This window comes from Pongo pygmaeus, chromosome 4, assembly GCF_028885625.2.
Source record: "Pongo pygmaeus isolate AG05252 chromosome 4, NHGRI_mPonPyg2-v2.0_pri, whole genome shotgun sequence".
Lineage (NCBI taxonomy): Eukaryota > Metazoa > Chordata > Mammalia > Primates > Hominidae > Pongo > Pongo pygmaeus.
This window is the reverse complement of record NC_072377.2, coordinates 83307685-83325024: the sequence shown is the minus strand read 5'-3', so window position 1 is coordinate 83325024 and position 17340 is coordinate 83307685. Positions and strand designations below refer to the sequence as shown.

Sequence of the window (17340 nt, the reverse complement as noted above, 5' to 3'; positions counted from 1 at the left end):
TGCTATACTTCCTGTTATGCTTATTGTGCACATGCCTTAAAAATAAAAAATTACCTAGGTTTCCTGCAATTATGGTAAACAAAATTCAAAGAAGTAATCACAACAAAGCAAGTTTTTTCCCTCAATGACTTTTATGTAAAATTTCTTAACTCATTAACATGAGAAACACACTTGGAATAAATGTTTCCTTACTTACTGGTTCTTCCTTAACAACTAGGCATAAATCACCATCACTGCTCCGGGTACCAAATCCATTTAAAGAGGACCCAACCAAAAAAAGTCTGCTTTCTAAAGAAACAGAAGAAAGTAATAAGAGTATTTAAAATCTAAAGTAGGTGCATGGTTCTGTGCCTATTAAAAAAAAAAGATAAAATTTAAAATAGGAATGCATATACCTAAAGGACATGCAAAATAGGGAAACATACGTGGAAATAACAGCTGAATTTCTCTCTGCAGCTGTGTTCGACAGAGTTCTTTCTTCTTTAAATCACTTATTTGCTGCTGACATGTTTCAAATAACTCCAGTATCTGCTGACTCAACTTGAATCCACCGCAAAAAAAAGTAAAAGTTTTGTTCAGCAATGTAAAAGTAATTGCTATATGGAGAAGTACAAATCAATTATACTGACACTATTTTAAAAGGGAATATGTATTATCTTCTTAATATTTCCCAAAACAAAGCTACTATTACTCAAGTACAGGAAGAGAATGGTCTGAAAAACCACAAATAAATTTTACAAAGTAAAATATACAAGTCACAGAAACTTCATAATAAAAATAATCCACGGGTCAGCAAACTGTTTAACACTTGCTCACTTTATTTGTATGGCCCCTGAGCAAAGAATTTTTTTACATTTTTAAAGGATTATGAAAACAAACAAATAAAAATATGCAACGAACAATATGTGAGTGGCAAAGCCTAAAGTATTTACTATCTGGCTTTTTAAAGAAGTTTGCCCAATCCCTAATATTCACACCCACAAATACCAAATATAAGAGATGTCACCAGTCCCCGGTCTTCTGGGCTCATGCAAACCACCCTCCGTCCCATTCTTCTAACAATGCCCTGAACCCTAACTTCATGTTGCCACCTACTTACCACCTTTTTTTTTCTTTTTCTTTTTTTGAGACAGAGTCTTACTCTGTCACCTAGGCTGGAATGCAGTGGTGCGATCTCGGCTCACTGCAACCTCAGCCTCCTGGGTTCAAGCGATTCTCCTGCCTCAGCATCCCAAGTAGCTGAGAATACAGGCATGTGCCACCACACCCAGCTAATTTTTCAATTTTTGTAGAGATAGGGTTTTGCATGTTGGCCAGGCTGCTCTCGAACCCCTGACCTCAACTGATCTGCCTGCTTCCGCCTCCCAAAGTGCTGGGATTACAGGTGTGAGCCATCACACCCGGCCCTACCAGCCTTTTATCTACTGATCTGGTTCACACTTTTCCCTCCAGCCCAACTCTTGCCATCAACATAGGTGATCTCCCTATCTGAAATGGGCTACATATCACAACATACTCCCTTTCTGGACTTTTGTTTCCTCCAGTATTCTTCATCAGTATACACTCCTATAATGTGGTCTTTACAATAAACTGGAACTGCTCTAGCTGTGAAATTTTAAATTCCAATATACTATCTTGGCTTCAATCTCCTATCCAGTTCACACTTTCTCACTCTCCTCATACCTGCTCTAGAACCACAAGAGATCTAGATTCCCTTGAATCCTCCCTTTTCTCCCAAGCCATCAGCACCTAAATGGTGTTATTTCTTTCCCTATGCAGTCCATACTACACAGTGCATCCCTTGAACCACTCTCTTATAGTGCCTTAACAACATTATCTCCTTGTCATGTTCTAATATTTGTCCTACAAAACCCTAATCTTAGGTCAATATAAAATAAAAACCACCTTCACTGCTCTTACATCTAAGTTGCTAAGAGACAAAACTGAAAAAAAAATTAAAAATCATAAAATTGGAGTATTTCAAGTTTATAGTCTTAGGTTGGCCCTTAGCATCACTTAGCAATTACTTCCAAGTCTTTGGTTAGATAGCGCTTCTGTTTTTCATACCATTCCAAAATGTTTACTACCTTCTTCAAGCCCTCTAAACTTATTTCTCTTTCTCTAGCAAATACAGTTAAATTAAAGTTTACTAAGAAAATTAAGAATACCAAATGTGATATTCCTCAGCCTCTTAACCACAGACCTAAAAATGAACATATCTGGGGGAAAAAAAAAAAAAAAAAAAGGCGTCCTTTCCCCCTGTTCAAAGCTAATCTCTCTACCAATAATTTTGTATTCAAGCCTTTTGGTCACCTTAACGGCACAAACACATCTAACAGTTTTTCAGTCCTGCTCCTGTATTTTTAATCTCTCCCTCTCTAGGACTACCTTATAGTCCATAATGAGGCAAAAGCATCACCTATCATGTAAAATGTTGTCTTTTGCATATTTAGAATCCTCATTTTAAGAAGGCAGAGGCATTCTGGGCAATTTGGCAATGAAAGAAGCATAACATTTTTTTAAATCTCTGAATACCCACCCCACAAAAGACAGAGCAACTAGGAGAATAAATCAAAGAGATCAAACCAAACCAAAGTGTGGCCAAAAAATAAAACACAACTGACTGACCGAGTATTCATCATGAATACTCAGGAGTGGGACAAATACCAACAGCAGCAAGAGTCACACAGTATCAGACACAATAAAAGAAAAGGGAATGGGATTTGAAACAGGCTTAAAAGCAGAACATGCAGAAATCAAATTGCTTATAGGTAATACCTTCTCCCCCTCACTCACCAAATTAAGCAGCCCACATCAATGTACCACAACCAAAATAGGCAAGCAGCTTCATAGGCTACAATTCATAGGTAAATGCAACGGGACCACAGAAAGATCAGAGACCTCCAAACAAAATGAGGTTCCCTTCCAAGAAAAAGCAACAGCAGAAACTGCCAGGAAGAGAAACATAAACTGGACAGTACAAAGCCATCAGGAGAAAAGGAAAGGTGTAAAATGATTCTGACTCTCAGCGGACATATGAATATGAAAACATTTTTTATTATAACAGGACCAGGCAGGGCAGGTGAAAGGTCCCTGGCATCTAGTAGGTAGAGGCCAAGATGCCACTGAACATCCTACAATGCAGAGGACAAGTCTACCACAGCAAAGATTACCTGGCCAAAAATACCAATAGTACAGAGGGTAAAAAATTCTACTCTAGATAAAAGTAGGAAAGGAAAAAAGCAAAAGCACTCAGGAAGTATATTTCTGAATACCACATAAGAACAGAAGAGGGCTGAGCGTGGTGGCTCACACCTGTAATCCCACCACTTTGGGAGGTCAAGGCAGGCGGATCACGAGGTCAAGAGATCGAGACCATCCTGGACAACATGGTGAAATCCCATTTCTAATAAAAAAAAATTAGCCGGGAACAGTGGCACGTGCCTGTAGTCCCAGCTATTCGGGAGGCTGAGACAAGAGAATCACTTGAACCTGGAAGGCAGAGATTGCAGTGAGCTGAGATTGTGCCACTGCACTCTAGCCTGGGTGACAAAATGAGACTCCGTCACCAAAAAAAAAAAAAAGCAAAAGAGGAGAAGTCCTAGAGCTACAAAGCTAGCCTGCTCAACCCTCTCCACATAAAAGTAGCACACGGCTGGGCATGGTGGCTGAGCACACCAATAATCCCAGCACTTTGGGAGCCCAAGGCAGGTGCATCGCTTAAGCCCAGGAATCCGAGACAAGCCTTGGTAACATGGCAAAACCTCACTTCTACAAAAAATTTAAAAATTAGCTGGGCATGGTGGTGTGTGCCTGTCGTGTCAGCTACTAGGGAGGCTGAAGCAGGAGGATCGCTTGAGCCTGGAAGGTCGAGGTTGCAGTGAGCCATGATCACACCACTGTACTCCAGCCTGGGCAACAGAGGGAGACCTTGTCTCAAAAACACTGAAATAAAATAAAATGAAAGTAGTACAGAAAAAGCCATCTCAAAGACAAATAACAGGAAGAAAGAACTGGAATCTCAAAAGAGGTAAGAATGGGAGAGGACAGAAAAAAAATTGAAGAAATAACGCCTGAAAGTATTCTAATCAATTCCCATACAAAGTATTTGTAAGAAAAACGAGAATAAATTGAGCAACTATTTTTTTTTCGATACATGGTCTCACTGTGTTCCCAGACTAGAGTACAATGGCGCAATCACAGCTCACTGCTGTCTTGACCTCCTGTCAAGCAACCCTCCCATCTCAGCCCTGCAAGTAGCTGGGACTAAAGGTGTGCAGCACCACATCTGGTTAATTTTTTTTTCTTGAGAGACAGTTTCTCACTATTTTGCCCAGGTTGTAGAGTAACATTTCCACAGACAGTAAAGCACACCAGAAGAATGTGTAAACAAAACTAATATTTTTAACATAATATAAAAAACCAAGGCCTTTTCTCTCATGTTTTAATTTTCTAAAAAGATAATTCACTATTTAAAGCATACATACTAACAACAAACATTAATTGTTTACTTTTTAAAAACTTCACAATAGCAGCAAAAAGCATGAAATACTTAGAAATCTATGTACCAAGAGATGTGCAGGATTTGTATACTTAAAACTAGAAAATATTGAGAGAACCTAAAGACCTAAATAAAGGGAGAGATACACCACATTCACGGATCAAAAGACTATTGTTAAGGATGTCAATTCTCCCAAAATTGACGTTTAGATTCAATGCAATCAAAATCAAAAGCCCATTTGATATTTGTTTCACAAGAAATGAAAAAGAAATCAAAAGCCCAGAAGGCTTCTTTCTAGAAACTAACAGAAGAATTTTACATTTGACTTAGAAAGGCAAAAGTCCAAGAATAGCTGAGAAAAAAATTAGGGAATTTAACCTACCTGACTTCTGTACTTAATATAACACTACAGTAATCAAGATAGTAAGACCCTGGCAGAAGGATAAACAAAAAAGATCAACTGAATACCAGAATACTGAAATATTTACAAATAAAATAACTGGAATCTGATTCAAACTAACGAGGGAGGGAGGTAAAGGTGAAATAAGATTAGTCATATGTTGTTAATTGTTATGGTCGTATGTTGGCAATTGTTAAAAGTGGGCAACATAAGGATTTATGATACGTTTTTCTCTCTAGTATATGGTTTGATATTTTCCATAATAAAAAGCTAAAAAGAAAAGTGTCCAAGTTTGTAACAAATGTGAAAAAGATCTCCAGTAAAAGTGGCTAACATAAAATTTTAAATGACACTTGAAGGATTAAGTTTTACTGACCTAGAGCAAGGGTTGGCAAACTATTTAGGCCAAGTATAGGCGGCAAGCTAAATAATTTCTACTTTTAGTCATTGTTAAAAAGAAAAGAAAAAAGAATACGCAACGGAGGACTTACGTAGCCCACGTGCCTAAATATTTACTATCTGGCCCTTTTGCCAACCCCTGATCTAGAAAATCAGGCAGATCAGATCAACATAATCCTAGAATTCACAGTAGGTACTCAGTATTTGTTGAATAGCAAAATAAACAAATTTCTTGGCCAGGCAAGGTAGCTCACGCCTGTAATCCTAGCACGTTGGGAGGCCGAGGAGGGTGGACTGCCTGAGCTCAGGAGTTCAAGACCAGCCTGAGCAACAACGGTGAAACCCCATCTCTACTAAAATACAAAAAATCAGCCAGGTGTGCTGGCATGCACCTGTAGTCCCAGCTACTCCGGAGGCTGAGGTAGGAGAATCGCTTGAACCCTGGAGGCAGAGGTTGCAATGAGCCAAGATCGTGCCACTGCACTCCAGCCTGGGCAATAGAGCAAGACTCTGTCTCCAAAAAAAAAATTCCTTCACAATGCCCAAGTGAAATGTTATTATATTTATAAAGTTCTTTCATCTGAATGACCTTGTTAATGTAGAAACAGTCACGTTAAAAAATTTACAATGACTTGGAAAATATGAAATTCCATATTCTTGTTCCTCTCCATTTTTTACATGCACGGAAACACTTTTTCTTTCCCAAGGACTACTATAATGGAGACTTAATGAGTTTTTATGTGAAAGAATTTTCCTCATTATCTACCCATTAACTTGGGGATTCACATTATCAAATCATATTACTTTATCCTAGAACAAACATTGAGAGTTCAGATGAGACAAAAAGAGAAATGCACATATATGCTGAAACAAGATTTCTGGTGCTTTAATTTAGAGAAATATTCCAGGAGATGGTTCACTGTTCTTATAGTTCTTAAAAAAACAGAGAGGAGGAATGTATAATATGAAATATCCTTGGCTAAAAATCATATACGATTTAGATCATATAAGTAATAACAAGCTGACCATGCATAATGGCACTCCAAAAATATTCTTTAATTCTGGGGTAAATTTTTCCTAATTTTTAGTTTAAAAAAACTATTCCAAGCCAGGTACAGTGGCAAATGCCGGTAGTATCAGCTACTCAGGAAGCTGAGGCAGAACATGGCTTGAGCCCAGGAGTTCATGAATAACCTGGGCAACTAGTAAGACCCCATCTCAAAAAAAAAAATCCCTCCAACAACATATATATAAAGTGGATTATTCTTAAACTTGTCTAAATCACTACAATATTATCTGCTTAGGCTACCTACCAAGATCTATCACTATAAAATTAACTGCTTAGGCTACCTACCAAGATCTACCACTATAAAATTAATTAGTCTATTTCTCACTACACAAAAAATTTACTTATACATAGTCTAAAATATTAAAATAAATATTTCTGGCCAGGCGCAGTGGCTCACGCCTGAAATCCCAGCACTCTGGGAGGCCAAGGCGGGCAGATCACTTGAGGGCAGGAGTTCAAGACCAGCCTGACCAAGATGATGAAACCCCATCTCTACTAAAAGTACAAAAAAATTAGCCAGTCATGGTGACAGGTGTCTGTAGTCCAAGCTACTTGGGAGGCTGAGGCCGGAGAATCACTTGAACCTGGGAGGCAGAGGTTGCAGTGAGTCGACACCACACCACTGCACTCTAGCCTGGGCAACAGAGCAAGACTCCATCTCAAAAAATAAAATAAATAAATAAAAATAAATATTTCTTCCAAATGTGAATGCTCATTTTTCCTAAAAAATATTGTAACCTGTCCTCAAAGTCAAGGTCAAATTAAATACCAATAAAATTACCATTGTCTGAAGTCAACACAAGCCATAAGGACTCGTGAAGTACTGGCTGGGATTCAGAAAAGTTTTTTTTTTTTTTTTTTTTTGAGATGGAGTCTCACCCTGTTGCCCAGGCTGGAGTGCAGTGGCGTGATTCGGCTCACTGCAAGCTCTGCCTCCCAGGTTCATGCCATTCTCCTGCCTCAGCCTCCCACGTAGCTGGGACTATAGGTGTCCGCCACCACGTCCAGCTAATTTTTTTTTTTTTTTTTTTTGTATTTTTAGTAGAGACGGGGTTTCACCATGTTAGCCAGGATGGTCTCGATCTCCTGACCTCGTGATCCGCCCGCCTCGGCCTCCCAAAGTGCTGGGATTACAGGCGTGAGCCACTGCGCCCAGCCCCAGAAAAGTTTTTATATGTACCAATACATAAAGCTCTCACATGGTATTTAACACTGTATAACCTTCACATGGTATTCTCAGCAGTTCACCACCTGTCCCTGATAGCTGGGCTCTTGAGTAAAAGAAAGTGGAAAAAAAAAAAAAATTTTTTAGCCTGGCGCAGTGGCTCATGCCTGTTAATTCTAGCACTTTGGGAGGCTAAGGTGGGTGGATCACCTGAGGTTGGGAGTTCAAGACCAGCCTGACCAACATGGAGAAACCCCGTCTCTACTAAAAACACAAAATTAGCCAGGCATGGTGGCGCATGCCTGTAATCCCAGAACCGCTTAAACCCAGGAGACTGAGATTGTGGTGAGCTGAGATCGCGCCACTGCACTCCAGCATGGGCAACAAGAGCGAAACTCTGTCTCAAAAAAAAACAACTTTTTAGCTGAAAATACCAAGACCTAATCATATACCACAATGTAAATTTTTTTTGCCTAAGTGCTATCTACAAACACAAATCACCAATGAGCTTTCAAAATGGGAGAAATAAAATTAAATTATGGTCCAGAAAACAGGTCATTACAGCATATAAACATTGCAATAAAAACTGGCAATTTCTCAGGCTCTCTCACTGCCTTAATCTTTGTTACATGTAGCTATAGAAAGAGCTGGTATTAATTTTCTGAGTAAAATAAAGCCAGATGTGTAATAAAAGTTTAAATTCATTCTTCACAGTCAATTCCCCTTCCCATCAAATTAACCAATTCTGAAATAAGATAGAACCAGAAAAATGTCATGTCTAAAACAACCCACTTCTTGTGTGTTCAATTACTATGTTTTTGTGTACAGACAAAGCTGGAGTATTCTTAATTTATAAACTAGTGGGTTGAGAAGGCAGTTTGGATTACTGATTGTTTTCCCCCTGAAGTCTGATTACTTTAGGTGCCTACTATTACCTGAACTTGGCCAAAGAATTGCCCAAAACAGAAGGATAGGAAAAAAATAAGTTTTTATTTGATTTCTTTTGTCTGAGTTCTCTCTTAGGTGTTCTATGTAAATTTATATCTCAGTGGTTTTTTAATTTTTCTGACAAACACATAAATTAAAAAGACAGAGTCCTTTAGAGATCTGTAAGATAACTATCCCCAAACTGTTCTTCCAAGGATGCCAAGAAGCTCCATAAAATTTGCCCCTTCTCAAATTTAACATTACACAGGAAATTTAACAATTCTTTAATAATCGTCTTTTTATTTTACAATCAATACCAAGAAAAACCTCAGCCTAACCTCATTTCAACTCAAAATTCAAAATCAAATAAGTCAATTCACATAATACCTTCTACTAACCAGAAATTTCAAAGAACAGTTTAATACTGTAGATGGAATTCAGGGGCTTAGATAACTGATTACATTCTCGTTTTTGTGCAGAAAACCATATATTCTTCTAAAACCTAGAGTAAAAACAAAAGTTAAAATTCAGGAATAACTCAGATTTCTACTTTAAAGAGTTGTTAACACAGTAACTTAAAAAAGACAAAAAAAACTGATGAAAAAATTTAAACTCAGAGGGTATTCATTTTCAAAATTCAATTATTTAGGTTTATCCTCAAAGTAGTTAAAAAAAACTTCTAACAAAATCTTTCCCTGGAGCTGGCAGATTGAGCTGACTGACTCACTATTATTATTAATGAATTCATTATTACCAATCTTAAGTGAGCCCTCTATACTACCCAGAAAATAATGTTTCGAACCTTCTGCACTCTGTTTCTCTGGTCAGTTTGATTCCCTACATTCAGTAAATGGTATTTCAAACATTCTCCACTATTCTCAAACCTCTGATATCCTACTTTATCTTCTCCAGTCTCAACAGATTATCCTGCATAGTAATTCAGAGAGAAAACGGGAAGATGCCATTCAACCCTGGAAACTCCACTAACTTCTCCCTACCGTATCTACAAATTTCCCTGTATCTATACCTATCCTCTCCTCCTATCAGCCAGTTCAAAAAAGTTTTTCTCTTACCTAAGGCCAATCACTCCACCTATATACAGGACTCATTCCCCTTCCACCTTGTAGGAAATCTTATTCATGATTGTTCTTTTCTTTCCAGAGTGGTCAACCTCTTTCCTCTCTATGAATCTTCCCCACAAACATTTACTTGTGACCAGAGTTTCTCCCACCTTACAAAAAAAAAAGCCTGTCCTAACTTCACACCTTTTGCTCCACCCTTTCACCGCCAAATTTCCCAAAACAGTTGTGTATAATCTTAGTTTGCATTTGTTTTCCTATTCTTTCCTCAACCTATTTCAACGAGTCTTGGACATAGACTCTCTTCCTGGGGCTTCACTTACCATCTGTACGCTGATGATGGCCAAATACACATTTCTAGCCAATGACTATCCTCTGAATTCCAGATCTATACACAGTATATTCAACTATCAATGCTAAATATCTACTCTGATGCTTCAAAAGCATCTTAAAGGCACATGTCCACAGACTCATGAGTCAATCCCTATTAAGCACACACATAAATCTTCCTCCTCTTCCATTCTATTCTGTCTCAGCAAATGAGGCCACCAGCTGTAGAAGCCAGAAACTTAAGAGTGTAATCCTCAAAACCTTCTCAATCAAACCCAATGGTTTTCAACTAGGGCAATTTTGCCCCACAGAGGATGACTGGCAATGTCCATAGGCATTTTGGGTTGTCAAAACTGGGGATTGGTGGCAGAAGGCTACTAAACGTAGTAGGGTACACAGGACAGCCCCTCCACACCAAAGTAAGCTGGCCTAAAATGTCGATATTGCAGAGGCTTAGACACTGTAATCTAATATATCATCAAATCTTACGGATTCCACCTCTAAAATACAGCTTAAATCCATCAATTTCTCTTCATCTTAACTACTAGCATTTCCTAATTCAAGTACCATTGCCTCTCACTTGAAATACTACAGTACAACTTCCCTACATCCATGCTTGCTAAACTTCAATCTACTCTCCATAGTGCAGTGAAAATAACCTTTTTAACTCATCTGTCCTCTGCATTAAAAAAAAAAAAAAAACTCTGAATAGGTTACTGCTGTTCTCAGGCTAAAGATCAAAATGGCCTAAGAGTCCTTGCAAAATATGCCCCTCTTCCCACCTCCCCTACCACACCTTCAACCACTTTCCCTCAATTCACCAAACACTAGCCATCTTGACCTCCTTTCAGTTATTTGTACACTCCATTCTCCTTTCTGCATCAACACCCTCAAACATGCTATTTCCTCTCTCTAAAGCAGTCTCCCCATCCCCACTACTTTTTCAGACAGAGTCTCACTCTGTCGCCCAGGCTAGAGTGCAGCGGCGTGGTCTTGGCTCACTGCAACCTCCACCTCCCAGGTTCAAGCAATTCTCTGCCTCAGCCTCCCGAGTAGCTGGGATTACAGGCACCTGCCACAAAGCTAATTTTGTATGTTTAGAAGAGATGGAGTTTCACCATGTTGGTCTTGAACTCCTGACCTCAGGCGATCCACCCACCTTGGCCTCCCAAAGTGTTGCGATTACAGGCATGAACCACCGCGCCTGGCTCCCCACCACTCTTTAACCAGTTAACTCATTCATCTTTCAGATCTCGACTCAAATACTGCCTCCTCTAAGAGGCTTTCCCTGAGACCTCAAATGCATTCTCTCAGCACTCAGTAATTTCCTGCACAGCGTTTATATAAATAAAAGTGTGATCTGCTTTTTTTTTTTTAATTTTTTGTATTTTTGAGACGGAGTCCCGCTCTGTCACCCAGGCTGGAGTACGGTGACGCGCTCTTGGTTCACTGCAACCTCTGCCTCCCAAGTTCAAGCAATTCTCCTGCCTCTGCCTCCCGAGCTGCTGGGACTATGGCACACACCACCACGCCCAGCTAATTTTTTTGTATTTTTAGTAGAGATGGTGTTTCACCATATTGGTCAGGCTGGTCTCGAACTCCTGACCTCAGGCAATCCACCCGCCTCGGCCTCCCAAAGTGCTGGGATTACAGGCGTGAGCCACTGTGCCTGGCCTATGTATGGTTTTTTTTTTTTTTGAGACGGAGTCTCGCTCTGTTGCCCAGGCTGGAGTGCAGTGGCACAATATCGCCTCACTGCAAGCTCCGCCTCCCGGGTTCACGCCATTCTCCTGCCTCAGCCTCCCGAGTAACTGGGACTACAGACACCTGCCACCACGCCTGGCTAATTTTTTGTATTTTTAGTAGAGACGGGGTTTCATCATGTTAGCCAGGATGGTCTCGATCTCCTGACCTCATGATCCACCCGCCTCGGCCTCCCAAAGTGCTGGGATTACAGGCGTGAGCCACTGTGCCTGGCCTATGTATGGTTATTTTTTAATGGCTCCCCCTCTCACTATGCTGTACCTAAATGGTAGAGACCATGTATGTTTAGCAAAACAGTGTATCTCCCATGCCTAGAGCTCACAAATATTTGAATGCTAAATAAATTAAAAATCTTATCTACTCTAGGAGTTTCAACTGTCACTTTTGTTTCAGATCTCTTAAGGATCCGTATCTCTAGCCTGACCTCACTTCTGAACTCCAAACATATACTGTCAATACAGTTACATTTTTCTATAATACCAATTAGCTTATATGTGATTGGTAAACAGGGGAATGGTACCAATATAACATAAAAGTTGGGTTTGTATGTGATTTGTACATGGAGCTGTAACTGTAGAATTATAACTGTCACAAGAAAGAAAAAACCCCTCCGTATGGAGTCCTTTCAGATCTAAAGGAACTAAAAAGCATTTTCATCCAAGATTCCTGCTCAAGAAAGCATACTCCTAGCCTCAGACAGCTCTGTGCTGGTGTATTTCCTTTTGTCTCTACCTTAACAGCAGCCTCACTGACTCAGAGCTCCATTTTTAACTGCCTGTGTCAATGCCCAACACAAGCCAGCATCTCAACTCTATTTTGTGTATTTCTAATATCCCCTGCAGCAGCATGTAGCCATGCCAAACTGCCTGCCTATCCAAGTTATTTCCCAAGATATCAATTATTATTCTTGATAGTGTTCTCGTTACAAAATTGTTTAGGTTTTGAGTAGTCTGTTCCAACCCTATTTCCCATAAGCCCTATATGATTAGTGTGCAATTTGCAGAACATGAAGTTTCTCAGGAGCACAAATGTTTTATAGTAAATTCTCTCATAGTTCAAAAAACTCGAGTATTTCCTCAATCAGACTATACACCCCAAATCTAGGTTCTTTATCTCTGCTGGTAACCCAGAATCAAATCACTGAAGTCATTCATGTCTCTTTCACTCTCTCTCTTCTACACTCAGTTATTCCACACATTCTCTAAATTTTCCTTATACATTATCTCCCACATCTTTTTCACTACCATCTACCATAACTGAAAGCTTCAGCACCTCTCATTAGGATAGCCTTCAAGGGGATCAATCATCTTCAGGGTGAATTTAACAGCCTTCAAGGTGATCACCACCTTCCAAACCCACTTCATTCTAAACCAAACTCACTAAACAGCAAGGACTTTCTAAAAATACAAATCTGACTGTGCTATTTCTCTACTTTAAAACCTTCAACAGCATTCTACTGTGCATTCAAGGCTTCAAACCACTGCCCCACTTTATCTCACACTGAACCCTTCATTCACTTTATACTCTACAGAAGGAAACAGAGGTAAACCAAACAGTCAAGCACAATGCCAGTAATGACAGATTCTCAATAAATATTAGTTATCACTGTCACAGATTACCTTGTATTAGAGTTAGAATGTCATCTGCCTACCCTTGATTTTAAGTATCTTAAGCTCCTTCTCTTCATATTTTTAGAGGCAAAGATCAAATCTTGGTTTTACCACTTACTAGCTGTAAGCTTGAGCAAGTTATTTAGCTCTCTGAGCCTCAATAACATTAGGATAATACCCATGTCATGGGGTTGCTGAAAAGACTAAATGAGATAGCATATATAGAATGCCTAGAAGAAACATCAATAAACGTTAGCTTTCTTAAAAAGTGTTCACTTAAAAAATAAACACAAAACTAACTGCTTGCCTTCTTTCTCCCACAACTTGGCAGATAGAGAGTAGCACTCAAAGAAATTGGTTCCAGCCAGGCGTGGTGGATCACACCTATAATCCCAGCATGTTGGGAGGCTGAGGCAGGTGGTTCACCTGAGGTCAGGAGTTTGAGACCAGCCTGACCAACATGGTGAAACCCCGCCTCTACTAAAAATACAAAATTGGCAGGGCATGGTGGCACATGCCTGTAATCCCAGCTACTTGGGAGGCTGAGGCAGGAGAATCGCTTGAACCCAAGAGATGGAGGTTGCAGTGAGCCATGATTGTGCCATTACACTCGAGCCTGGGCAACAAGAGCAAAACTCTGTCTCAAAAAACGAAAAAAAAAAGAAATTGGTGCAATTACACTATCTTTAGCCTTCTGAGATAAATCCCTAATTCTAAATATTTAGGAGTATCTCTTCCCATATGACTAATTTTAAAATGTTATTGATACAGAACTGTACTTTACCAGATGGTTTATGCTGACACTAATGTGAATTGTTATTAAATTTAATGAAACTGAAAATTTGCCTACTCCATATGCAGAACTAGTAGTTAGTTAGTTCTAACAGTTAACTATCACAACATACAAATAAAAGTAAAAATAGAGAGCTTTCAATAGTTTATCATTATGAATTCCACAGAAAACAGGGCTACCAGCATACATAGCTTAAAAAACCAGTAAAAGATTCTTTATTTTTTTTTTTTTTTTTGAGACGGAGTCTCACTCTGTCGCCCAGGCTGGAGGGCAGTGGCATGATCTTGGCTCACTGCAACCTCCGCCTCCCGGGTTCAAGTGATTCTCCTGCCTCAGCCTCTCAAGTAGCTGGGACTATAGGCGCCTGCCACCACTCCCAGCTAATTTTTGTATTTTTAGTAGAGACGGGGTTTCACCATATTGGCCAGGCTGGTCTCGAACTCCTGACCTTGTGATCCGCCTACCTTGGCCTCCCAAAGTGCTGGGATTACAGGCATGAGCCACCACACCCAGCAAAAAGATTCTTATACATTCATTCAAAGGTCTGATTTAATATATACATAGGCTTTCATATTATGGCATTACACGATAGTCTTTAAAATGAGTAAAAACAGCTAGGTGCAGTGGCTCATACCTGTAATCCCAGCCCTCTGGGAGGCCAATGCGGGAGCATCACTTGAAGCCAGGAGTTCAAGACCAGCCTGGGTAACATGGCAAGACCCTGGCTCTACCAAAAAAAAAAAAAAAATTAAAAACATTAGCCAGGTGGCCGGGCGCAGTGGCTCACGCCTATAATCCCAGCACTTTGGGAGGCCGAGGAGGGTGGATCACGAGGTCAAGAGATCGAAACCATCCTGGCTAACACAGTGAAACCCCATCTCTACTAAAAATACAAAAAATTAGCTGGGCGTGGTGACAGGCGCCTGTAGTCCCAGCTACTTGGGAGGCTGAGGCAGGAGAACAGCGTGAACACAGGAGGCAGAGCTTGCAGTGAGCCGAGATCGTGCCACTGCACTCCAGCCTGGGCGACAGAGTGAGACTCCGTCTCAAAAAAAAAAAAAAAAAAAAATTAGCCGGGCATGGTGGCCCACGCCTATTGGTAGTCCCAGCTACTCAGGAGGCTGTGACAGCAGAATCACTTGAACCTATGAGTTTAAGGCTGCAATGAGCTATGATCCCACCAATGCATTCCAGCCTGGACATGACAGCAAGAGCCTCGTCTCTAAAGTTTTTTAAAAAACAAAAACTAGGCCGGGTGCGGTGGCTCACACCTGTAATCCCAGCACTTTGAAAAGCCAAAGTGGGTGGATCACGAGGTCAGGAGTTCAAGACCAGCCTGACCAACATGGTGAAACCCCGTCTCTACTAAAAATACAAAAATTAGCCGGACGTGGTGGCACACACCTGTAATCCCAGCTACTCAGGAGGCTGAAGCAGAAGAATCACTTGAACCCGGGAGGTGGAGGTTGCAGTAAGCTGAGATCGCACCACTGCACTCCAGCCTGGGCGACAGAGCTAGACTCTATCTCAAAAAAAAAAAAAAACAACTAACTAAAAAACCCAAGTTAATCTTTTCTCAGTTTCCTTTGCCTTTTTCCTTTCTCCCACTGATTTTGCCTGATTGTTTTTCCTATTTCAATATGGTTAAAAAAAAATTACAGGGGAGAAAAGAACAATTTTTTCAATAAGCTGCAGGGACAACTGGACCAACAGCAAAAGAATAAAGCTGGACCCCCTACTTTACATCATATACAAAAATTAACTCAAAATGGATCAAAGTCCTAAATGTAAGAACTAAAATTATAAAACTCAGAATAACACATAGGCGGGGCAGGGAAAAAATAATAATAAAAAAATAAAAAAATAAAATTTAAAAATTAACACATAGGCATTAATCTCTGTGACCTTCAACAACGGTTTCTTGGATATGACACCAAAAGCACAACCAACCAAAGGAAAATAGATAAATTGGACTGCATCAAAATGAAAGGTTTTTGTGCTTCAAAGGATACCAAAAAGAAAGTAAAAAGACAAGCCACATAATGGGAGCATAAATTCACAAGTCATTATCTGATAAGGGTCTAATATGTAGAATGCATAAAGAACTCTTACAAACCAACAGTAAAAAGACAAATAGTCCAATTTAAAAATGGGCAAGGGATCTAGATGAATAGACATTTCCCCAAGAAGAAATACAAATGTCCAATAAGCAAATAAAAAGATGCTCAATATCACTAGGCATTAGGGAAATGCAAATCCAAATCACGATGAGATACCATTTCATACCCACTAGAATGGCTATAAGCAAAAAGGCAGGCAGTAACAAGTTTTGCAAGTTCAGCAAGCATGTAAAGAAAGTGCAACATCTATATACTGTTGATAGGATGTAAAATGGTGCAACCACTTTAGAAAACACTTGCGGCAGTTCCTCACAAAGTTAAACACAGAGTTACCATATGACCAAGCAATTTCATTCCAAGAGAGGTGAAAACATATGTCCATGCAAAAATCTGTACACAGATATTCATAGCTGCACTATTCATAACAGACAAAAAGTGGAAACAACCCAGAAATTCATCAACTGAGGACTGTATTAACAAAGTGAGGTATATTCATACAATGGAGTATTATTCAGCTATAGGAATGAAGTACTGATGTGTATGCTACAACATGGATGAACCTTGAAAACATGCTAAATGAAAAAAGCGAGACACGAAAGGCCACATATTGAATGATTTCATTTATATAAAATGTCCGGATGGGATAAAGACAGAAAATAGATTAGTTGTTGCCAGGGAGCAGGAGAAGTGACTTATTGGGTACAAGGTTTCTTTTGGGGGTGATGAAAATCTTTGGGAATCAGATAGTACAGTTGCACAACTTTGGGAATATATTTAAAAACAACTGAACTCTACACTTTAAAAGGGTGAATTTTATGGTACAATTATAACTAAATTAAAAAATTAAAGAACAAAAGAATAATAGAGGAATAAAAAAGCAGCACAACTAAGGAATGAAGCAGATGTTGCTTTTCTGACCCAACATTTCTGTACACTTATTATGTTTCAGACCTATGCTGGTTGATAGGAACCCAAAGACGAGTAAAACAAAGTTGCTATATTTTCTTCAGGGTCATTCTCCTTAGCCTACATATGTCTTATTTCTCAAGAGTGTGGCAGCTTTGAAAATGCAAAAACAGCAAGTATAAACCACAGACAACCCAAGAGAATACAGATATTTACATTATTAACCCCTCTCAATTACCTAGAAAGTGATTTTTTAGGTTTCACTAAATATGGGGGA

General features: G+C 39.5%; 1 protein-coding gene across 11 annotated transcripts in view; it reads right to left on the bottom strand.

Annotated features, from left to right (window-relative positions):
- Positions 1 to 17340, bottom strand: part of TENT2 (terminal nucleotidyltransferase 2) — a 74071-nt gene that overhangs the window by 45101 nt on the left and 11630 nt on the right. For 4 of the 11 annotated variants that reach the window (XM_054489747.2, XM_054489748.2, XM_063665444.1 and 1 more), the window contains 2 exons: positions 426 to 540; positions 197 to 288 (listed from right to left, as the gene is read on the bottom strand). In XM_054489747.2, coding sequence (XP_054345722.1) covers positions 197 to 288; positions 426 to 540 — 207 coding nt within the window. Of the gene's footprint in view, positions 1 to 196; positions 289 to 395; positions 541 to 14671; positions 14765 to 17340 lie in introns of all 11 variants that reach the window. The other 7 variants (XM_063665437.1, XM_063665439.1, XM_063665438.1 and 4 more) reach the window with 3 other exon arrangements.